Genomic DNA, 24631 nt, shown 5'->3' with positions numbered 1-24631 from the left:
ATGTTTGTAGTTGCGCCTTTTGCTTTGCCTTTCGTGTTTTTGCCTTGGCACTTGGCTGAGTTCTGTTGTGAATGTGGCTAAAACCTGGTGTTTGAGCCAAGTCGTACGCGACCGCTCTCGGAGCTTTTCAGCCTGGCTTCTTGGGCGACTTATCAGTTTCTGATCGCTGTGGGAATTCAGTTAATTGTGGACGCTGTAGCCAAACGGACGCATGCGCGGCGCTCGAGAGACTTTCCGAGGTTTTCCTGAATAAAATCACTACGTGTTTCTGGTCGTGAAAGTATCTTTTTCAGTTAGGCAGTGCACTCTGCAGTGGCCCACCCTTCCCCTCCTATTTCTCAAGCCACGAAAAGGAGCCTTTTCCAGTCGAAACAGAAACACGAGCAACACAGCTGAAAACCTATTTAAGGACCGTTCCAAAAATCAAGGATACATTTCAAAGACCTCTTTCGACCAAGTCAGTTAAATACAGAGTTTTCAGAGTGTGTGCCTGTGTGCGTATGCCAGTGTGTGTGTTTCAAGTGTGTGCCTTAATCCATTAAATATAATTAAGCCCAAATCAAAACAAAATATATTAAGTCCGCCAAACGAACAAATACAAATTCGAATACAAGTAAAAAAACTTTTGAAAGAGCCATAAACAAATCGCAGTCTGCGAAATCCGTTCAAAGCTCGCGCCAATATTGCTCCAATTTGAGAAAACGGCTTAGCAACAATTGCATTGAACAGTCGAACACAAAAACTGAAACCTAAAACAGCAACAACCACCCGTAAATATAGAAAGCTTAACAATCAAATCCAACAACAACGACAACGAGGGATTAAAGCCACTAACAACTATAAATGTGGTGGGTGCATTATTGGTAAGCTCGGCGGGTTGGTAAAAAGTAACGGTTAATAATATGCCACACGGAAAAAAAAACCAACGAACATGTCGAATTTGTAAAGATGTGTGCTGAAATTGTAGCACCACCGAAAACGTGACTTTTGAAGCAGCGAAAAATAATATTTATACACTAACCATTTCAAATTTGTATTAAAAGCGAACTGCTAAGAATAACCTTTTTCAATTTTATGAAAATAATTTTTGCTGTCCGAATTTTGTTTGTTAAATGACGAATTCAAATGTAAGCAATTGATATCTCGATTAACATCTCATTTTTAAAAGTGCTCGAAAATTCTGTCTGTGCAGGAATAATATCGCAAAGTGTATATATAGATCGCTTTATAGCCAAATGGCTAAAATTGGCCAAATCCAAAGAGTTTTATGCGCAAACGCGTTTTTTATGTTTTTACGATTTTCCTCCCCCTTCTTGCGAATTTTTTTTGGGTTAGTTTTCATTTGTTTTGCAGTCGGCCTGTTACTCAAATTTTTTGCTGCTGAGTTTTAATTTTTGTTACAGTTTTTTCTGCATTTTTGGTATAGTTTTTTTTTGTGCTCGGTCGGCTGCCTTGCTCAACGAGCGGCTTTGGTATTGTTTTTGTTTTCGGTTTTGGCCACAAAGTGGATTTGTCTTCAGGCCGTGGAAATCTGGCGGAAAGGCGGAGGGCGGAGGGCGGTGGGCGGTGGGCTTTGCCGGTTGGGAGATATGTCGGCCAGTCGCCTCAAGGTCACGGATGAAAGTCTATCGGTGTGAGTCAGTCAATTGGCATGCAAGTGCATTAGTGTTTGGGTTTTGAAATCAGAAAAAAACGACGCAGGGCCCGAATGAAAGAGTATTTGTTTCTTTTGTCCGACTCGAATTCCCGATTTGTGATGGACGGGCGTGGATTAAGGCATTAATTAATTTCGCAGGCAGATTCATATCTCCCATTCGAGCGATCGACAAACGAGACTTTAATGGTACCCATATGCGTACCTTATTATTTTTAGACGCCCTGCTTATTTCGAACTTACCGAAATAATTAACGGTTCGCTTGTAATTGGGCGTTGATTTAGTGACCCACTGTCCCAGCTGGCATTCAGATACAAAGTCCGAGGGAAAAAACCAAAAATAAATCGCCGTGGAGTGAATTAATTTCAGATTTGTCAGATTGAAAGTACGCTGCCAGCTGAATGCCAAGGAAAAGCTTGAATATCCATCCAAGGGCAGTAATTGTGTGCAATGGATTGTTTGAAGGAAAATTTAAAGCAGCAATTTAGTGGAATAATTTATGATCTTATTTTCAATGGACCCAGTGCTGAAACAATACGATCGAGATTATGATATAATTTGTATTCAATTAATAGAATACTAACCATATTTCAAGCAATTGCTTCGAATTAGAACACATTTGAAAACGACTTGTGTGGGTTAATAACTCAAGCAAATGCGCCTAGTCCTGTTTGATTTAATACAAAATCTACGACTATACATAAATAAATGTTATTCAAGAGCGCTGCTTTTCAAGTTGGAAAGTTGATTTTGATAATAAATCAGTAGCTTAAAATGTTACGGCCATATAAAATAGGATAGGATATAATATAGGAGTATCATTTCCACTTTTATTACCGTTGTACTTCTTATGCATAATTAAAGCCGGATCTTTAGCATTCGAACATTCCAAGAAAAACAAACTTCTGGAGACCATTATTGACTAATGACTCCATCAAATATTTATGTTTTATTTGCAATAACCCAGCGGTGTATTTGCAATAACCATTAAATAAACACTCCTGTCATTACGCCAAGTTTTCGTAGACTGAGCTCGACCCTTAATCAATCAGATAGTCATATCGATAATGTCTTTAATCTAATGGCCCCCACATTCTGAGCCAGATTGCAAAAGTGGAAGCGTTGCCAAACCGTTCAACATTTTTTCAGCCAAATTATTATTAAGAGCGTAATTGCACCGCAAACTGCCTGCAGTAGCTGTAGTCGCTGAGCTTTGGCCAAAACAATTAAAGGCTGCAAAAAGTTAAATTAACAAATTATATGCTGCGGCTGAGTAAAACGAAACCAGCGGCGGCAAAAACGCTGACAAAACGCCCCAAAGTCGCGCGACCTGCGACAGATAAACAAACAGGTTGGGATTGCACTGTTTTAGCCACATTTTCAGTTTTGGTCACAACAATGCGATGACAAATGGCCAAAGGAGTGCGGAGTGTGGAGTGCAATAAACTCTTAGAAATTCCATGGAAACGTACACACAAACAGAAAACGCTCCAATTAGAGCTCGCTCGAATGTCTTTTGTGACTTTGGCAGAGTTTTGGCTTTTGCATTGACTTTGTGATTGCTTTTTATACCCTTGAAGAGGGTTGTTTCACTTGTGCAATCGAGAACCTGTTTTGTGTAATTAAAGAGCTTCTTTGAATGTTCTTCTAACTTTGCATGAACTTTCTTAAAGTATCACATGCTTCTCACGCTGCTGGAAGAGACATTACAAGTCAGACTTTAATACTTCGAAGAACAAATTCTAAAATACAATTAATGCTGCTTTTGACTGCTGGCTAAATAACGCATACGACGTGTGGCCTCTCCCTTCTTTTGCCTCCTTGGCTTTGAGCCTGTCCGTCCCTCAACTCAGCGGAAATCAACTCAAGTCAACCGAACTGAACTCGAATCAACTCTACTTCGATTGCTAATGAATTGCAACCGTGGTGCGACGTTTTCTGAGCTGGTATAAGAATGCGAATGTTTGACAATTTGTCACAGGGTCCAACACTTGTCTCGTCCCCGTCTGAATCTCAATCTGTTTCTCGATGTGAATCGAAATCTGAATCTGAATCGGAATCTGAATCTGATTCGAAATCGGAGTGAATTGCGGGTGCGGGCCACGTTTGTCCATTTGTTACACATTTTCATTTTATTTCGCCTCTTGTTTGTTTTGTGTCATTTGTACGACTATGTACGACTATATTGTGTGTGTACTTAGTGGCAATTTATTTGCCATTACCTTTTGCCCGCAGTGTTCACTTCTGGTTTTAAATCAAGTTTATTAACCGGAATCTGTCAGTCGCCCATTGTCCACCATTCTCACCTCGCCGATCTGCGATCTGCCAGTTCCCCGGGCGCTCGTTTTCAGGGCGTATCCATAACTATCGATTAGCATTCTAATTTATATACTAACTGCCCGAGAGTGCGAGTGTGGCACAAATTTAGTAACGCCAATGGCCAATGGCCAATGGCCAATTATTCCATTTGGATTTCAAGACCAAGCTGCGGTTGCTGCACTACCAAAGAACGGAGATCGATAATTGCGCAGAATAAATTGATGCATAATTATTTTGACACATTTTATTTACAACCAGCGACAATAGAATAGTTTGATTGTTTCAATTAAATAACACTAATAACTGCTCGAGCATTTGCAAAGTTAAACTCTATTTCCCTATCATCTTCATAAGGCTGACAATGAATGGAACCCATCATTAGTTAATAGGTTTCAATGATCTTCCAAGTAACCAACGACTAGTTTTAAAGCCCGAAAACTCGTTTTTATCTAAATATATTATTACCAAGAATAAACTTAATTGCGGTTATACAAATATACTTTATTAGCAAAGGGTATTCCAAGTTCATTGATTTCCTATATCCCCGGCAGTTGTTTTTGGCCTTAACCCGAGTGGTCGTCAGAGATACTTGCTCCCAGCAAAAGCCAGATCTAGAACATATTCCGATTCCAATTCCTATGACAACTGGGTGCAGCTATAGTTAAAGTAGTTACAGACTAGTTGCGATTCAGAGACGCTGAATTGCGGATAATGAATGTGTGAACAAAACGTCGGACGTCAGAACTTTTACTTTCCTATGGGCTTTACAACAGACTCGAAAGGCCAAGGAACTTACAGAGTAACCTAATGATGAACATCTGCCAACACGGCAGCTGAAAAAAGAGAGAATAAAAGAAATTGAAATGACGTCAGACAAAAGGCTACGAATAGAGCAGAACCGAACCGAACAGAATCAAATAAAATATAATGGGTGCCGGCTTAAATGGGAGGTTCTGGCATTTCCATTTGACTGTGGCTAATTAATGACCCCTCACTTGGCTAAGAACGAAACTTTGAAACTTTCGTTTTTAATGAGATGCCTGCGCGCCATAAACATATTTGTTTTCCCCGCAGAATTCCTCAGTAATTAAATGCTGTCTGGTAGAAAAGAAAAAAACTACAAAATATCTAGAGAGGCCATGAGTAATTATATGGCCTGTGAAGAAGGCTTGATAAGAATTAGAACTGGTTTTCGCCGTGTCTCTGTCTTTCTTTCGGCATTTGTCTAGCCTTAGCTTTTGGCCAAAAGAAATATGATTTTTTTATGAATTTGACTTTGGCTGGAGTTTAATTACATGGTCTCGGAGTGGCGGAAATGCCTGAGAACGGTTAATTAAATTATGCCTGGCCAAATCAAACTCATCACCGTGGATTTAAGCCATCGATTGCAGCAGCTCCGGCCAAGTATCCGTACCCACTTCAATGGCATGCCAATTGCTGGCAACAAAAAGCTATCAAAATACCTTGCCATTAATTATAAATATGTTGAAATTGCAACAGACGACTGAGCATCTGTCTGGGCTATGGATTTTCGGTTTTGGGCTTGGCTTTTGGCTCTCGACTCCGTGTTTTTGTGGCCAGGCTCTGCAACTTGTTGGACGCTTCTTGAAGTTGCCAGTTGTTGGTTTGTGTGGCCAAACTGCTGCCAATACAAGTTCAATGATTCTTCTACACCAAAAAAAAAAAAACAAAAAAATCACAAGCCCTTAGAAGTCCTTGAACTTGGTAAGTGAACATAAACGAATAAGGTGGGCGTATGCTACACCAACTATTAATACTTACCAATAAAATTGAAAAGAAATGAAAATGCATGTATTTTTATTCGTATTTTTTTGCTAAGTGCATTGAGATGACTGCGGAATCCGCCGAGACTCTTGGAATTAGCTGCAAGTGCTTGCGACTTCGGCGATTTCTGGTGTGAAATGCACCTTGACATTTGGCTCGGATTTTTCCCATGCCTTATCGATTGAACGCAATGAATTTGTTCTCGTCGCGCGATTTGTTATACGTTTGCCAAATATTTTTAATGGGAGATCATTTTGGTAACTTGTTTACCACTTCGCTAGCTAATTACCACTTTTTGTCTTCCCTAATTGCAGCCATTAAACAAATCCCGAGAGACAGTGGCCAGAATGATTGCAGAGCAGCTGGTGGTCAAAAGAGGCCCAATGATTCACTGAGGAGCCCCAGGAAAACGATCCCCATTAAGCACCGAGAACAAAAGGAGCATTAAAGCGCTTGATCAACTGGTGGACAGGTGGACTCAATCGCAAGCGGAATGGCACACTTTTGCTGGCTCCTTAAATTCGGTTTCTTGCTGCTGGTAAGTGTCGCAATAAGTTTGTTTTTCGCTTATTTATGGCCAGGTGCTCGAGGAATTCCAGGGAACTGGCTCAGTTTTTTGACAAAGAAACGCTTAAGTTCAAGGCTAAGATTTGGTCAACTTGGCTAACAAACAAACGAGTTTACATGCCATTCCAAGCACTTTCAGAAATGGTTAGTAATTGTCTTTCGTGGTATGTAATTCCTAAATAATTTAGGTGCTGTTAAAGCAAATATATCTGGAAATAAATGCTAGAAGCTGTGATAAATTGAAGAAAAGCAAAAAGCAAACAAGAAACTCATTTTCATTTCATCAGAGCCGAAAGTAATCAATCAATTTATCTGATCTTCAACGTGGAAACTTTGGTCCTCCATCACCACAACTTCGATTTCGATTTAACAATCCAACGAAACTGATTCAAATGGCATCGATCGAAAACTGTAAACTCCAATTGAGACCTCATCTTTATGGAATTGCCAAATGCATTCACATGGGCGCACCATTAGCTTGGCCAATGCGTTTTGAAAAATGCCGACTACGGTTTTATTAGCCCAAATCATCCATAATTCCGCTGGCTGGTTAGCTTACAAATGCATTTCGAATTAATTTTTACCACACACTCGCTTTTCTGTCTGGCCAGCACTTTATTGACTGCTCATTAGACAGGCCAAGTTGATTGTGAGTAATGTGGAGCGGAGTAAGCCAAACTGAAGCCGAGTAAACTAAATAATTGCACGCGATTTAACTGCAGTCGGTTAACCACTGTACTCAGAAAAAAGATGGCAATTAAATATATTTTATGTGATATAGAATTAAATATATAAATAAATAAATAATATAAATATTTTAGAATATAATTTCATATGTGCAATTCCGTTAACCATTTGCGACTGTACTTTGGATAATGATGTTTAATGTATTCTTTTTTACATTTTGATTGATGTAGTGTTTCTCATTTTTATAACTTTTCAATATATTCATTTACAGTTGATAGATTTACAAAATACAATGACCTTTAAGTTTATTACTTGGGAATACTTCTTAGTTCAAATTTCAAATGAAATGTTATCTTGACGATTTCATTTTCAAAGTGAGAACTGTCCGACTTTTATTAATTACCCATTTTTTGCGAGTGTTTATTTGCAACTGACGTTTGGAGTGCCTCTGTTTTGTGACTCCAACTTCTGCTCTGTTTGGGGCTAAAACCCAGGCTCTGTCTTTTGGCCATTCAATGGCGATGACTACGGCAATTTGCAAATTATGCTCAGACAGGGGCAGGGAGTGGTGCAGTGGTGCAGTGGTGGCACTGCCAGTGGTGCAACTACATTCTAAACTCGGATTTTCTAGGCGATTATAAGCCATTATTTTAACCCACCGTGGCACATCCAAGTCTTGGGTTACACGAGTATTCATCAAATAAACTGTTTTGTTTATGGCTTTGAGTTACTCCTAAACGATCTGGGGCTAGCATGGGTTAATTTCCCACACGAAATGTGTTTTCGGTCTGTGTCTCTGCACTGTAATTAATAAATGTGTGTTATTGTTGCCACAGCCCAAGTTGATAGCTGCAATTTGAATCGACTCGAATGCGAACTGGAGTCCGATTCCGATTCCAACTTGTGCCCCAACTTGTGGCATTGAGCTCGGCCCTAATGTGGGCTGCACTTGGCTGGCAGATCGATAGACGGATAGGAACACTCAGAAAATAGGGATTGAAATGGAAAATATAAACACTCAAATATCGATTACTATGGATTACACATTCGGTTTTTCTTCAATTATATTCAGGTTTATTGTGTTTTCTTAGTGCATAAACCTCCGCTGGCATTAGCTTGTAATATTGTGCCCACAATGTGCTTCCCAGCTGACGACAGCGGGTGGTGGCTAAGACCGGCGAATGTATGATGTCTGCTACCAGAGATTAGACTTTGGCCTGGCCAGTTTAGGCTGGGCTTATGGGGAAAATAGACCCGCTGACACATTCACTTGGCCACCGACTGTTTTGGCTGCAAATTGCAACGGTGGCTGCTCCTTGGAAAACCGCCCACTTCTAGCACAAACTGCCCGCGGACACCACTCGAAATATGCAGAAATGGCAGAAATGGGGGGTTACATGACTTTTTCCGCATTCGATATCTTAGTTCGTGGCCTGAGTCACTGGCCCCTCTCAAAATCCTGTTTATATAGTATAGTGCTCATGTACGAGCATATGGTCCCATATCAATCAAATTACTTCCGAAATTTGCATAACGCAAACATGAATTCAATCTGTCAACCCGTGGCGTTTGTGTAGTGTCAAGCGTAAAAACTGAAATCACGACGATTGTGGCTAATTAAAGCATCGAGTATCGAGTATTGGGTATTGGGTATTGGGTATCGAATGGCAGCATCAGCGGCACTTGAAAGTCAATCGAGTGGTCCAAATGATCCTAATAAAGAGAGTGCTCATTAAGGCGTGATTATTGCTTAATTGTTTGCCGGCTATTCACGCGCACACAAGGCGGATACGTGATATTCTGAAAGTTGACTTTTTTTGACACTTCCGCTAAGTTGACAGCCGTGAAAATTGTCGCCAAAACGCCACAATCAAATGATAAATGGTCAACTTCAGCAGGCGAAGTGCAAAAGAATGTCGAAACAGGATTAGCTACCTGATAAATCAATCAAGATTAATAATTGCTTATCACTTTTGCGCTGGTTGAAGGAACCCAAGCCAAAACCCAAACCCAAACCCGAGCCCGAACGCGAAACCATTACCCAATTCATTCATTAAACTGGAGCACGTCACTGACCAGGCGTTTTAAATAACCCCACAATGGAAAGGAATTCGCATTGTTCCAGTTCGCTTGGTATTTTTAGAACGTTTTTTTCTTTGTCTTTCTTGGGCGAAACCAAATAGTTGGCCCTTTTGTAATTGTCACTCGAATAATTCGCTCCCTGGGCCGTTGATTTAGTGTCAATGCTAACTGTCGCTTTTCCATTTTCCATTCAACGCCCGCGGTCGGTTACTTCTGCAATTTTAGACATAAAAGGCAAGGCGACCCGCCGGATGACTAACCGATCTGGAGATATAGTATTATAGTAACTGGTTGGTCAGTCAGTCGGTTGGTTAGGCTGTTTGGTTGCTGGGTTGGTGGGTAACTTTAGCACATGTGCGAAGGTGTTCACTCAAATCTGCTCTAGAAAATGCTCGGCGACAGGCGCCCACTGCACTGCCGGATGTTGTTATTGTTCTTGCTCAGGAAAATAAATACACAAGTTAGCGGAAAAAAAATTGAATACACCTATAGGCAGCTTGAATAATTATGCTATTATGTTCGCCGCTGCTATCGATTTCCATTAATATTCGATTCAATATTCGCTATTTTTATTGTTTTCAAATTGCGCCTTTCAAATTCGTCTGAATGGATCAAAAGTGTTGCCTAGTAAATGATCTGCCTCGCTGCAATTAGCAATGCTAATACTTATGGCGATCGATAAATATCCATAAATATGTTTTATTAGCTCGATTTCATCGACGGGTCGTTTGGCAGGGCGAGTTCGTGCCCTAAGTCTTTTGTTTCAGCGGTGGGTGTGTGTCCTGAAAAAAATTTATGGTCGCTCTCTGGCCATGAATTTGCACTAAAGTGTTATGGATAGTGTTATGCCAAAGATATGGAGGCAGATAACCAAGCTACTAAAGCAATTTAATGGTCCATTAAATGTACATTTTTGGTGTGTTGAGTAGCAGGGAAGGGTGTAAAAAGTTGGGCGTTTTTAATAAACTAACTCTTTTTTTCCCCACTTAATGAATAAATGTAAGCATTAGTCATGGAAAGGGCTAAAATTAAAAGGCGACCTGATTCCCAGAAAACTTGTCCCCTGTTCAAGTTGGAAAAATGACATCCTCAACCGAAAACCAGTTGATAAGTTCCGTGATGAGTCAGTGAAATGCATGCAAATCGGTAGGAATATAAATATCTTAATGACACTGAGTGACACTTTGACCGGCATCGCTTAACTAGTGTTTCCATTTTCCAGTCGAGCGATCTGCTTCCATTTGTCCATAGGACAGTTCATAATCCACGGCTCGGACTGTTTGTGCGATCGATGGGTGTTTTCGCTACCTTACGCCACCCACTTGAGCACTTGCAACGCGGTTAATTATGCCACATTTGCCACTTGACTAGGGACTCCACAGTAACATGCGCCACTTCAAACGGAGCACCGCAGCATTCCTCTGATGTCTTAATAGACCAGCCGCATTATTATTCAAATGCCATTGAGTTACTGTCCAGATCTCAGTCGACCATTGCATGACTTTGGCATATTTGCTAGCGACATGAAGACATAACTCAGCTTATGTGGATCGATACAAATGATATTTTAATTACGCAAATTTATAAATAGATCGCTGAGATAAGCTCAATATGTGGTCATTCCCCATTGCAGTTGGAAGAAATATGATACGAAATAAGATTTCTCTTAAAATTACTCACCACCGATTGCACTTACGTGTAACTAATGTCGAGCACAACTAACACTCCTTTATCTCTGCCATTTCAGATGTTGTCCGGCTGCCGGACGCGCCCAGCTCCCTTTCCCATTGGCAGGCAGAGTGAGCTCATCGCGGGCAACGAGTTCCTCAAGCTGTTCCTTGACCATGATGACCAGCAACGAAGCCTCCACAGCGGCGAACAGGACTTCGAAGGCAGGGCAGAGTCAGCATCGTCGTCCCCGCAGCCCCACCACAGATCAGCCACCGGAAGAAGCCTGGATCTGAGCAGGAATCGCTACAGGAACTCCCTGACATCTGGAAACTTCCAGACCGAGGAGGCATCTGACTCCAAGCAGGTGGTGAAGCTGGTGACCTCAGGTAGTAAAATAGTGTTCCTCGAAGATGCCCCTAATAAGGTGAAAGGAAAGTCTAGCGACGAGGTCAAAGTGGTGGCCGTTAGTGTGAGTTCCTCCAGCAAGAGAGGTCCTTCGAGGAGCAGTGCTTCTGGTATCACTGCAACGGGCTCGGACTTTGTGAACCGCTCTCATAAAAGTGAACTTTCGATCGAGGAAACAGAGCCCAGATTGGCTGCAGATTCCATGGACAGCGATGTGGATTCCCTGAACAGTGCCTCCGATATACAAAGTGTACTGGCTGCTCCTTTACTGGCAGCTTCCTCTACGCATTCCTTTTTAAAAAACCAAAGCAAGGTGACTGAAGAGGAAACCGGAGTGGGAACCGCAGCCGGAGCAGGTTTACCCTTTCAGACGGTGATTTACCATGACACCAAGCAGGGAAGAGGGCCCCAGTCCAGGTCAATATCCTACAGTTCCATCTCCCAAAACGTGGATGATTTGCAAACCTGGCAGCAGTCTAGAAGTGGCATTTTGGCAGAGGCCCAGAGAAATGTAAGCGAGAGCTTGAAACATGCCCACTCGTCAGAACCAGCCAAGTTCTACTCAGTACCATCGAAAATGTACAGTGTGCCCAGTAAGTTCTACTCAGAACCAGCTAGGGTGTATTCAGAACCCGCTAAAATGTATGGACAGCCGGAGAAGGTGTACTCGGAGCCCTCGAAAGTCTACGGACAGCCCTCCAAGTTTTACTCGGAGCCAGCGAAGGTGTACTCGCAACCGTCGAAGGTGTATGGAGAACCAGCCAAAACCTACTGGCCACAAACACTGACCACAACAGCAGCAACGCCACTGGGTAGCACCACCTCGTCCTCGCCTTCCTCCAGCAGCACCACCGAGAAACCACCACTGGCAGCCACCACCTTTGTGCCACTGCGATCCAGACCACGACCTGCGATTGTCTCGCGCATCGCTTTCGGCGAGGCCCAGAGCACAAGCACCACGACAGTAGCTCCATCGATCAGCACGGCAGCCACATCCAGCGGCACGGCAGCACCACTGGCCAGCAGGGTCACCACAGTGAAGCCCCCTAGAAGCAGCACTTCCTCGAGCATCAGGCCAACCACTTGGCAGCACCATTATCACAGCTACAGCCACCAGCCACAGCCGGCCCAACCAACTCGCCGAGTACTCTTCAATTTGGATAAATTGCCTTATGATTTATTGAATGCACCGCAGCCGCATCCATTGGAGCCGATTTTATCGAAGCACTCAAGTCCGAGCCACTACCACCAGCAACATCAGCCGCAGCCGCAGCCGCAGCAGAAGCAGAAGCAGCAACATCTGCAGCAACACGAACCGCAACAGCAACAGCAACAGCCAAGTCCATGCTGGGAGCAACAGCGTCAGCATTCATCACCGCCGCATCAACATTCTAATCAAAATGCCAAAGGATTGCCCAATAGAGGTGAGTCCAAGTCGGAGTCGCGGATCTGAATCTGGTTAAACAAATTACACTGTGCAGCAGGGCGAGTGTTGCAATGCATAAATTAAACAGATCAATTTTCTGGGCCCATCAGGTTTAATCGTATATCATTTATAACGACCTGCTTGGATGGATGATTATGTTTCACTTAAGGAGTAGCCACTCGTTTGCAGAGTAAAGACAGCCGGTATAAATTGGGGTTCTATTACTATTAGATCATTACTCATTATTCATTCGTGTAGCATTACTAGAGTAATTCTTGGGAAGTACTGCAACCAGTTGCCCAGTGTACTCGTACTTATGATAGACAGCGACAACGCAGGGGTTTAACCGTTTGAACCGCGGCCAACTAATCTTGAACTTATCAAACATCATCTTTTGTTGCATCTCGCCCCGCAGATCTAGTCAAGTGTGTTTCCAAATTTGCACACCAACATGGAGCAGCCGCGTCCACGTTGGACCCATCACCGCCATCTTCTTCGGGGTCAGGCGGTGGCTATTCGTACAGCTCCAGCTCCTCGTCCTCCTCGTCCTCCTCCTCATCCAGCTCGGCCACCTCGTCCGCCAAGCAGCAGCCGCATCTGCAGCTCCAGCAGATGCAGCACTTCACCACCGAGCGCCCCGAGCTCTACACTCCGACCTCAGAGCAGAATTACGAAATTGAGGAGTCCGTTAGTGTTATGACAAACGGACGAGCCCATGGACCGCAGGGCGGTGCAGGTGGTGGTGTTGCAGGGAGTGCTGCTGCCGGCGGTGGGGCAGTGGGGCAAATCACAACGCCAGCCAGTCCAGTGCCCCAATCGAGCACCACCGCCAGCCCAAGTCGTGGCATCAACAGAGGACGTGGCTCGGTGGTTTACAATGCAAATGCCAACGATTACTCGGATGGCGATGATGATGATGGCGATGCGGCCGGGGACTCGGGATCAGAGGGCCAGGGAGGCCAGGGAGGCCCCGATGCGGCCTCCGATGACGAAGACAAAGTCGCCTACGTGGTCGAGGGACGCAACTACCGAAAGTACCGGGTCGAGGAGAAGACCGACGACGGCTTCATCGTCGGCGAGTACGGAGTGGTGGACCACAACGATGGGAACCTGTGGGGAGTGCGTTACACCGCCGACTCCACCATCAATCGCAGTCTGATACAGAAGGCGTTGCTCACGTTTCTGAAGCTCAAGTAGGGGCCAAATGGTCAGGCTCCACTCGGGAAAGCACTCGAAATGCAGGGGAAAAGTCGCCAGTATACAGGGAAATCTTTGGAAAGTACGATTACAGGGATGCTTAGGAAAACATTAATAAAGACAAACCCGCCTGGGGACTTACTTTTTATTAAACATATTGGAATTACTAGAAATATTCAAACTTCTTTAAGTTAAGCGAACCCTATCGAACAATTATTTGCTAAGAAACCTATCGGGCTGATTAAGTTTTACATTTTTTAAGTTGTAAACCCTAATTTTAGTTATAAAAGAAAAACGCAGATATATGGCGACTTTCCAAACGCATGTCGCTGATTTCCCGAGTGTCAAAATACAAAAACCCCGCACTTTCCCACTGAAGAGACAGCTGCAAAGGCATTCACATGTGATCCAAGTCGTATTGTAGTTAGCTTAGACAACCTAAACCTAAATAGATAAAACTAGATAGATGTACCCTAGAACTTAGCCACTAGTTCAGTTCCCACGAGATCAGTGTGTGTGTTTAGTCAGTAAACGAATTTTGTTTAATGTTTAGTTAATGTTTTAATTAATTTATTGTAGTTGTTGGTATTGTAATTGTAATCGCAAATCCGAGCCTAATTTATTCAGCCGACCAGCACACCCGAAATTCCGCAGAACTAGCAACTTGCCATAAAATCCGAGCACCTACCAGCATTAAGAAAGAGCGAAAACTATCCTAATTAGAGCATTAAGTGACTTGTGTAGTGAAATAAACTAAATTCCATTGAGACTAAATCGCACTTGTGCATTACTCGTTCATCTCGCAGCGGGCGAGGATCGGAACGGATGTGATTGGGAAACAGGTTGTCCTGGGGGCAACTGCAATGTAAATAGCCACTTAAAATTGATTAAAAACATGCAGCGTGCAGCTCGACGGAGGGAGTCGTTTTTCTGCATAATATCATTTAAATTTAATTGATATGAACAAGTGACAAAGCAGCAGCAGGACAGCTGACGCCAAGCATTCGATGCTCACAGGGTAGTTTGCTCTTATGACTACACTGAGAGAAATGCTGAGTGTGTTCTTTATTTCGCTCTATTCTTGAGGCATAAGAATGCCTTTTAAAAATTCTCTAAATTGTATATATCTCTAGCTCCTTTCACTGAACCTTAACCTTATCGACAGGACATTAAAATTTGTAAAGTACAGATTTAGCCAAAGACAAATACAATAGTTTGATTTCGAATCATTTTTGCTTCAGTTTTATATTATAGGTACACATTTTTCCCAGTTCACGGATTAAGAAGATAAACAGTCACAAGAGCTCTTCTGTGCTGGGATAATGATAATGTCCTGACAGCCCAAACCTGCTGGGCTATCACTCTTCCGAGTGAAACGCGGAAGCTGAAAGACAGAATGGCACTGGAATCTCTGAAGCTCCGAGATCGGGGACAAAGAGCCTGTGACAAAGTGAAGGCGGCAGTTTAGGACCTTTATAGAGCCACATTTGGCCAATTAAGAGCAGCATTTCCATAAATGTCCAGCAGTTGTTTACTGATCTGGCCCAAGAAACAGATCCCATGCGGCACTCCACAACGGGAAACCAAGTGGATGTGAAGGTCGCTGAACGACCTTGCTTGCGGTCGCCTTCTTTCCACCTTGGATGCCTCCGTCCTCGAAAGAAGCTGCTTCTTTGGCGTCTGCGTGTCGTCATTTGGCTGGTTTTATTGCCCCTGGGGGACTGGATATTGGACTCGAGAGTGGCCGGTAAAATTTCCACTAATGATTGCATGCGCCACTACCAGGTTGCAGTTGCAGTTTCAGACTCAGTCTCAGCCTCAGTCTCAGATTCATTTTCAGTCCCTGCTATTTTTAGATATGTAAGACAATCGCAGTTCGGACTTTGGTATGCTGTCTTATCGCAAACCGGCAATCACCTCCAGTTCGAGTTGGAGTTCGAGTCCCCCTGAGTGCGATTCTGACCCGGCTGCATCAACGACGCGATCTGCGTGAAGAAATACAGCACATGACCATAAAATCACGAAGGGAACGTGAGCATCCGGCACCGCGACTTAGAATACACTTAAAAACCTGGTACACCAAATGAAATTGTTCAAATTATAAGGTCTCCGTCAATGTAGCTAATTGATCAGACTTTTTATTGATATGAGATATTATAGCCTTTTGTCATAAGGTAAATTAACTTAAGCTATTATTTATATTACAAATATACTCGTATTATATATGTAATATCCTGCCATTGGTTGTACATCTGATGATCAGCATTTGTAATGTTGTAGTTTATGTTTTGCATAAGAATTCGTCACCGTTTTTAAAACAATTGCAATACCCCTATCAAGGGTATGGAAAAAGAGAATGTGCTGGGCAGTTGCAGATTTAATGCGAAATGCCAGAGAGGCAGAGACAAAAGTTTGTGGATGGGGCTCGGATGTGGATGTGGATGGGATGGGATGAGTTTGGAGCTATAGATGGGCACCTGGCCGTGCCCTTTCTGCGGTCAGCTGCCTGATGGACATCTCCCGGGAGGAGGAGCTGCCTTTCGAGATTCGAGATGGGTCAGGAACTGGTTATACCGTTGCACTTAAGTGCGGCAATTACGGGCCGAAGCAGTTCTCCTCGCCTTTTGCAGGAGTGAAAGAACTTAACTGAAATGCAGTATGATGAATGCGGGGAAAACACGTTTTGGTTCCAACGGTGCACAGAAAATAGTGATCATTATTTTAGCTCTTAAAATGCGTCGGATATGTTTAGCATATGAAATAAATGTGAAGATTGAATAGAAACCCGTCTTTAGAGATAGCATAACCCATATTTAGCTTATTACTTCATTATTATTGCAAACGGTTTAAAGCTTTAAATTAAAATTTTAGGAATTCAATACTTTGGGAATGCTTTTATGGTTGTATTGTTTTTGGTGTAGTCTCGCCTTTAGGGGGCGTCAATAAATTTGAAAACTACACGTCCGCCGATCGTTATGACTTCAACCTGTCTGGGTGCCACGCCCCCGCCCTCATGTCCTGGTTAGTGGCTTTTTAACGGGGAGGGCGTGGCGCCGCAATGGGCATTCTGACAGCTTTCGAGAAGGCTGTCCACTGGCTTCATTAAGCCCCCGATTTCGATGACCAGCTTCCTTTTACTTTTGCTCTGAGCTGCTGGCAAATTGCTGGCCCATTGATCTGGCTTACAGGAATCGGCACTTTTCGCGTAGCCAGCGAGTCCTGTTAATTATTTCGGTCCCAAGAAACCACGGAACCACTTAATGAAGTCGCCCCCATGCAGGTGAGCACGGTGAACCATCAGAAAAATTACAAAAAATTTCAAAAAAAATAAAATTTTAAATTTGAATGCAGTTTCTTAGAGAATTGCTCCAGAAACATTTAGAGGTATGCCACTGCAAATTCCGATTAAGATTGGTTGAGTTATGGACTTTAGAACTTCAGTCTTGGGTCATTCTTGAATTTCTACAACATCATAACATCAGAAAAATTACAAAAAATTTCAAAAAAAATAAAATTTTAAATTTGAATGCAGTTTTTTAGAGAATTGCTCCAGAAACATTTAGAGGTATGCCACTTCAAATTCCGATTAAGATTAGTTGAGTTATGGACTTTAGAACTTCAGTCTTGGGTCATTCTTGAATTTCTACATCAGAAAAATTAAAAAAAATTTCAAAAAAATAAAATTTTAAATTTGAATGCAGTTTTTTAGAGAATTGCTCCAGAAACATTTAGAGGTATGCCACTTCAAATTCCGATTAAGATTAGTTGAGTTATGGACTTTAGAACTTCAGTCTTGGGTCATTCTTGAATTTCTACAACATCATAACATCAGAAAAATTAAAAAAAATTTCAAAAAAAATAAAATTTTAAATTTGAATGCAGTTTTTTAGAGAATTGCTCCAGAAACATTTAGAGGTATGCCACTTCAAATTCCGATTAAGATTAGTTGAGTTATGGACTTTAGAACTTCAGTCTTGGGTCATTCTTGAATTTCTACAACATCATAATATCAGAAAAATTACAAAAAATTTCAAAAAAAATAAAATTTTAAATTTGAATGCAGTTTTTTAGAGAATTGCTCCAGAAACATTTAGAGGTATGCCACTTCAAATTCCGATTAAGATTGGTTGAGTTATGGACTTTAGAACTTCAGTCTTGGGTCATTCTTGAATTTCTACAACATCATAACATCAGAAAAATTACAAAAAATTTCAAAAAAAATAAAATTTTAAATTTGAATGCAGTTTTTTAGAGAATTGCTCCAGAAACATTTAGAGGTATGCCACTTCAAATTCCGATTAAGATTGGTTGAGTTATGGACTTTAGAACTTCAGTCTTGGGTCATTCTTGAATTTCTACAACATCATAACATCAGAAAAATTACAAAAAATTTCAAAAAAAATAAAATTTTAAATTTGAATGCAGTTTTTTAGAGATTTGCTCCAGAAACATTTAGAGGTATGCCACTTCAAATTCCGATTAAGATTAGTTGAGTTATGGACTTTAGAACTTCAGTCTTGGGTCATTCTTGAATTTCTACAACATCATAACATCAGAAAAATTACAAAAAATTTCAAAAAAAATTAAATTCTAAATTTGAATGCAGTTTTTTAGAGAATTGCTCCAGAAACATTTAGAGGTATGCCACTTCAAATTCCGATTAAGATTGGTTGAGTTATGGACTTTAGAACTTCAGTCTTGGGTCATTCTTGAATTTCTACAACATCATAACATCAGAAAAATTACAAAAAATTTCATAAAAAAATAAAATTTTAAATTTGAATGCAGTTTTTTAGAGAATTGCTCCAGAAACATTTAGAGGTATGCCACTTCAAATTCCGATTAAGATTGGTTGAGTTATGGACTTTAGAACTTCAGTCTTGGGTCATTCTTGAATTTCTACAACATCATAACATCAGAAAAATTACAAAAAATTTCAAAAAAAATTAAATTCTAAATTTGAATGCAGTTTCTTAGAGAATTGCTCCAGAAACATTTAGAGGTATGCCACTTCAAATTCCGATTAAGATTGGTTGAGTTATGGACTTTAGAACTTCAGTCTTGGGTCATTCTTGAATTTCTACAACATCATAACATCAGAAAAATTACAAAAAATTTCAAAAAAAATAAAATTTTAAATTTGAATGCAGTTTTTTAGAGAATTGCTCCAGAAACATTTAGAGGTATGCCACTTCAAATTCCGATTAAGATTGGTTGAGTTATGGACTTTAGAACTTCAGTCTTGGGTCATTCTTGAATTTCTACAACATCATAACATCAGAAAAATTACAAAAAATTTCAAAAAAAATTAAATTCTAAATTTGAATGCAGTTTTTTAGAGAATTGCTCCAGAAACATTTAGAGATATGCCACTTCAAATTCCGATTAAGATTGGTTGAGTTATGGACTTTAGAACTTCAGTCTTGGGTCATTCTTGAATTTCTACAACATCATAACATCAGAAAAATTACAAAAAATTTCAAAAAAAATAAAATTTTAAATTTGAATGCAGTTTTTTAGAGAATTGCTCCAGAAACATTTAGAGGTATGCCACTTCAAATTCCGATTAAGATTAGTTGAGTTATGGACTTTAGAACTTCAGTCTTGGGTCATTCTTGAATTTCTACATCAGAAAAATTACAAAAAATTTCAAAAAAAATAAAATTTTAAATTTGAATGCAGTTTTTTAGAGAATTGCTCCAGAAACATTTAGAGGTATGCCACTTCAAATTCCGATTAAGATTGGTTGAGTTATGGACTTTAGAACTTCAGTCTTGGGTCATTCTTGAATTTCTACAACATCATAACATCAGAAAAACTACAAAAAATTTCATAAAAAAATAAAATTTTAAATTTGAATGCAGTTTCTTAGAGAATTGCTCCAGAAACATTTAGAGGTATGCCACTGCAAATTCCGATTAAGATTGGTTGAGTTATGGACTTTAGAACTTCAGTCTTGGGTCATTCTTGAATTTCTACAACATCAGAAAAATTACAAAAAATTTCATAAAAAAATAAAATTTTAAATTTGAATGCAGTTTCTTAGAGAATTGCTCCAGAAACATTTAGAGGTATGCCACTTCAAATTCCGATTAAGATTAGTTGAGTTATGGACTTTAGAACTTCAGTCTTGGGTCATTCTTGAATTTTTACAACATCATAACATCAGAAAAATTACAAAAAAATTTAGAAAAAATAAATTTTCAAATTTGAATGCAGATTTTTAGAGAATCGCTCCAGAAATATTTAGAGGTATGCCACTTCAAAATCCGATTAAGATAAGTTGAGTTATCGACTTTAGAACCTCAGTCTTGGGACATTTTTGAAGTTTTACATCATCATCACATCAGAAAAATTACAAAAAAATTTATAAAAAATTAATTTCTAAATTTTAATGCAGATTTAAGAGAATTGCTCCAGAAACATTTAGAGGTATGCCACTTCAAAATCCAATTAAGATAAGTTGAGTTATGGAGTATAGAACTTCAGCCTTGGGACATTTCTTAATTTTTTTGAATTTCTACAACATTATAGCATGCAAAAAATTAAAAAAAAATTTGAAAAAATGCATTTCTAAATTTAAATGCAGTTTTTTGGAGAATTGCTTCAGAAACATAAATACTACATACTTATCTTTCTTGTATGACTTTTACATCTCAAATGTTTTTATACATTGATCTACGCAGCCGTTTTGTGTAAAAAGGAGTGATATCAAGCATGCCTAAAAGCATGCTAGAAATTGTTTTTTGTGAATATTCATAATATTGGGGAAGATTTTGTTAAATTTCAATTTACATTTGTGTTATACTTCGCTGGATTGTTTTAAACCAATTAATGTACTCGTACTTACTTTACCAGATATGCCGACAGTTACTTAAATGTTTTGGCTTAGGTATATTAATCTCTTACGAGTATTTATTCGTTGTAAAGGTAATTTGCCTTTGCCTTGCGCATAAATTCCCAACCACTTAAAGATATTTTAAATAAAAAAAAGTATTTAAACAGAACCAGGCCAAGCAAAACGCCCACAAAAAAGTGCAACACCGGAAAGGAAGATTAAAATTACCAAAAGTCATGAATCAAGCTGAAAAGTTAATTCAACAAAAAAAAATCGAGAGGGACGGTCAGATGTTCAGACAATGAAGAATGCAAATCATTGCACTGTCTTGTCCTGTGAATCCTGTGAGTCCTGCAGACTGCAATCGATTTGGAGCACAACTAATTGTCCACCGGCAATTAGCAGGAAAATTATTCCTCCGCACTCAACACTTTACTAATCTGCAAGTGTCAAGCGGCCGCAAATGATGGCGATGACAAAAGGAGTTGACAGGCAGGACATTCGGGGCAGGAGTACAGGACTAACGGCACGGGTGCGGGTTCCGGAGGGTTGAAGTGTGCGTTCCGGGTAAAAAAGGATCGAGGCAGCCGCACCGGCAGCATCGACCTCGAAATTCCCCCGAACTGCTAGGGTTGCTTTTTGGCCACACTCAGGAAAGGCGGCCTCAAATTTGCACTTCATTTTGGCATCAATCTGGCTGCAAATTAACACTAATATTTCAAAAGGGAAATTAAATGTGGAAGAAAAAACACAGAACGTAGATTTTCAACCACTGAAATAGCCAAGCTTAAATGGCCAACTTTTGGAAAAGGGTGGAAAGATGTAGTAGTTTGTTTATAACAACTTTGTTTTTTGAGTGCACTGACTCAGACTAAAAATGAAAAATGTAGACCCAGACGACAACAGGTCTCGTCAACGAGGCACAAAGGATGGAACGGCCTCTACCTTTTCGCATAATGAAATTCAAGTACCGCTCGGTGCTCCTTTAACGTTTGATATCAAAGGACATTCGATCGGGCATGCAACATGCGCTCTTTGTCTCGCCGTTGTTGTCAGTTTTCCTTAAGCATTTCTCGTATTTATGCCAAAGATTACATGTTGATCTCGCATATCTTTCATCTTGACGGACTGGGCTCCTTTATTCGAGCTCCGATCCTGGAACCCTGTGCGTGCTTCCCACGTCGCTGACATTCGATACTCGCTGGCAGGCGAAATCAAAATGCCGTCAGTCAGTAGCCCAGTCATGATCGTGCATTAATTGGTAGACAAATCACAAAAAAATTATCCTACATCGCTCAAGAAATGTATTGAAAAGTGTAGTTTGTCGACTAGATGGTACCTAATTCCGTAGCTTGATTTTATTCCACTTTATTTCTACACTCTATTTCAAAGCACCGCATTAGTTTTTTTTTACAGGGTATTATTATGAAACTTTCACATTTATTCATGGAGAAAGAATCTCTGGCCATCTATCTTCCATGGAAATCTCCCTTCGCTGACAACTCACCCGCTTCTCTGGTAGTCCATTGTGGACCAAATTTCTCCAGCTCCAACTCCACCTTCCGAAGATTCTATCCAATCGATAAGCCGTGCCCAGAATTGCCCCTTTTCAGCTACCTCCAGTTAGCGATTTGATGAGGGTTTCCTTGGATTCCCCTGCTCCTGGATAGATAATAATTTCATGACTGAAACAAAGAGCATATTGCGCATGCTAGATTGATCGCCCACTTGTTCGAACTCCTAAAAAGGCCAAGGAAATTGAAATCCTTTCTTTAGCATTTTTCCACTCGTTTTGGCTAACCCTTTTTCTGTTCAGTTCGTGGAAGTTAGTTGCTCAAGATTCGCTATTTATTCAATACCCATATTTTTTGTGAAAAATATAGAATTTAAAAATTCCCGCATCAATGGTGGATTGATTGTTATGTTTCGTTCTAAAATCTTAGGGCATCAGGTGCCATCAGGTGCATTGTGCGTATTAATAGACCCCGAATTGCCAGCGTTCTGTATTCAATTTCAATCAGCCGTGGATCCTTGAGTGGGAGCTTACATCTCTCTTCCCACGAAACAAAAAAAGACGATGATGTTTGTAATTCTATTATGACTATGGGGCCTAGTGCAAGTTGAAAGGTTGAAGGTTAATGATCCCTCCAGAGCAACGAACTCGCTTAATTGCATAGGAAGGGAAGGATGGTGGAAGGAAGGGATAGGAATTGATAGGAATTGAGACTATTTCTTAATTCTCATCATATCTGCAGCTTTGCAACTACTTGTACTCAAATTTGATAGTCTTGAAAAACATTTGAATTCCCTCCATATAGTATTACTTTAAATGATACATTAACACGAAGAGCCAATGAGTGCAGATATTTTACCTACTAAGGAATGAAGTTCTTTAAAAGTGCAAGGGAGTTTGTTTCATAGTTTGCATTTCCTGTTTACTCAGATAATTTTGAAAGCGAGCCACCTTAGGGCTGTCTAATAAAATCAAAGAGATCTACCGCTCCTAATGCAACTATCTGCAAGGATCTGTGAACACTTTTAGCCGGAAAAGCGGGACAAATTCGGTAAGAGTCCATAGATTATGTATCTCCTGACGAGAAAGTGAAAACATAAACACATTTTACTCGCAGATTTTTGCAGGAAATGTGTAAAATTTCTCGGCATATCAGAGAATGAAATCGGAAACTTTTGGCAACAGTCTCCTTGGGCGTGAGAAATGTAACGCAGATATTAGACTACTCGTATCTGCAATAATCTGCGCATGACATAATCTTCGGGCTTAAAGATGCAAACGAGACGTGGCCTGGTTTCTGGCCCTTTATATCCTTTGAAAAACAAAGGACCAGCGGCAAACAGGACATCCTACTTAAGAGCAGCGAGCTGGTATTCAATTGTAAAAAAGGCAAACAAAAAGTCCTTAAGTTATGTTGGCTGGCAAATGTTGAGCGAGAGAAACAAAGAGGCTCCTCTTTGCGAGTACCACAAAAGGTCCTCAAAATCAGACTCAATACTAAGGTACTGCCACTTATGCAAGGTCCAACTAATGCACAAAGAAAAATGTACAGAAAACTCGTTTAAAATGCAATAAAATAATGAAAGGCACAATCGAAATATAGTTAAAAAATGTGATCAAAAATCGTTTTACTTTTTTGTATCAGCAATTAAATATTGTAGCTAAATAAATTGCTAATCCCTAACAAACATGTGTATAAATTTCTCTTTGTGCAGGACATAACAATCAAAACTGAATTGGAAATGGAAGCAGCGACTTCATCACTTGTTTCCTCTGGCTCTCCTGTTGCATAAATAATCTCGGGGGCATTCAACAGCCTGAAATCGGATAACTTGGCGGAGAAGACTCGGAATATCGCATCGGATATCGAGTTGTAGTTGTGGCCCAAATCGTGGAGGTGTGTCCCATTGTTCTGGCCGCGTTTCCGTGGCAGCCACGAATATGAAACCTATCTTGAAGATTTGATTTTGCACGTGCAGGTCTGGGAACCTCCCCAAGGCACTCCAAGGACCCGAATCTGGCTGTCAAATCCCGACAAAAGTTGCTCAACTTTCTGCCGGCATGTCCTCCCGACTTGCGCAATTTTTCCAAAGATATTCGAGCACTTTAATTTCATGTTTGGGATTGTTCGCCTGATTTCTCAAGATCAGATTGCTTATCTGTGTCCCCGTTCCCCTGATTCAATTTGTCCGCCTGATCCCGCCGTGTAATTATTGCGCTTTTCCTAGGCTGTTTGTCCTCTTTAGGGTCTAATAGTCCACTTCCTGCCCTTTAGGCCTCTTGGCGTTCCATTTGCACTTCAGTTTGACGTGATTTTCGAGTCGCTTCCTGTGGATCTCGTCCCCGAGAAAGGATATTCGAAGTTATCTCCTTCACTCCCCTGTCTGTTTGCACTTTTCAGTTTGGGTTTGACAGGCTTTTTGCTTTTATGAACTTTGCTGTCTCGCTCCGGCGGAAGTTGTCCACAAAGGTTTTCGTTTCCGCAG

The 24631-nt window shown here is 40.7% G+C and overlaps 1 protein-coding gene across 2 annotated transcripts; it reads left to right on the top strand.

Annotated features, from left to right (window-relative positions):
• Positions 1-591: 591 nt before the first annotated feature.
• LOC6555130 (RNA polymerase II degradation factor 1) lies at positions 592-14327 on the top strand. 2 transcript variants are annotated; one of them, XM_026975776.1, is made up of 4 exons: positions 592-848; positions 6074-6297; positions 10843-12595; positions 13013-14327. In XM_026975776.1, exons 2-4 carry the CDS (start codon positions 6253-6255, stop codon positions 13792-13794), a joined length of 2580 nt encoding a protein of 859 aa, XP_026831577.1. In that variant the 5' UTR covers positions 592-848; positions 6074-6252; the 3' UTR covers positions 13795-14327. The 2 variants fall into 2 exon arrangements, with proteins under 2 accessions (XP_026831577.1, XP_001981149.1); XM_001981113.3 differs by having other exon boundaries at positions 592-863.
• The last annotated feature ends 10304 nt before the right edge of the window (positions 14328-24631 follow it).

The sequence above is a fragment of the Drosophila erecta genome, unplaced genomic scaffold, assembly GCF_003286155.1.
Source record: "Drosophila erecta strain 14021-0224.00,06,07 unplaced genomic scaffold, DereRS2 tig00000000-arrow-pilon, whole genome shotgun sequence".
Classification (NCBI taxonomy): Eukaryota; Metazoa; Arthropoda; class Insecta; order Diptera; family Drosophilidae; genus Drosophila; species Drosophila erecta.
The sequence above is the reverse complement of the archived record's forward strand: the minus strand, read 5'-3'. Positions and strand labels throughout refer to the sequence as shown.

Coding starts and splice junctions, on each gene's coding strand:
- LOC6555130 (XM_026975776.1), top strand. CDS start 6,253: ATGGCACACTTTTGCTGGCTCCTTAAATTCGGTTTCTTGCTGCTG. Junction 6,298..10,842: donor AATTCGGTTTCTTGCTGCTG/GTAAGTGTCGCA, acceptor CTGCCATTTCAG/ATGTTGTCCGGCTGCCGGAC. Junction 12,596..13,012: donor CAAAGGATTGCCCAATAGAG/GTGAGTCCAAGT, acceptor CTCGCCCCGCAG/ATCTAGTCAAGTGTGTTTCC.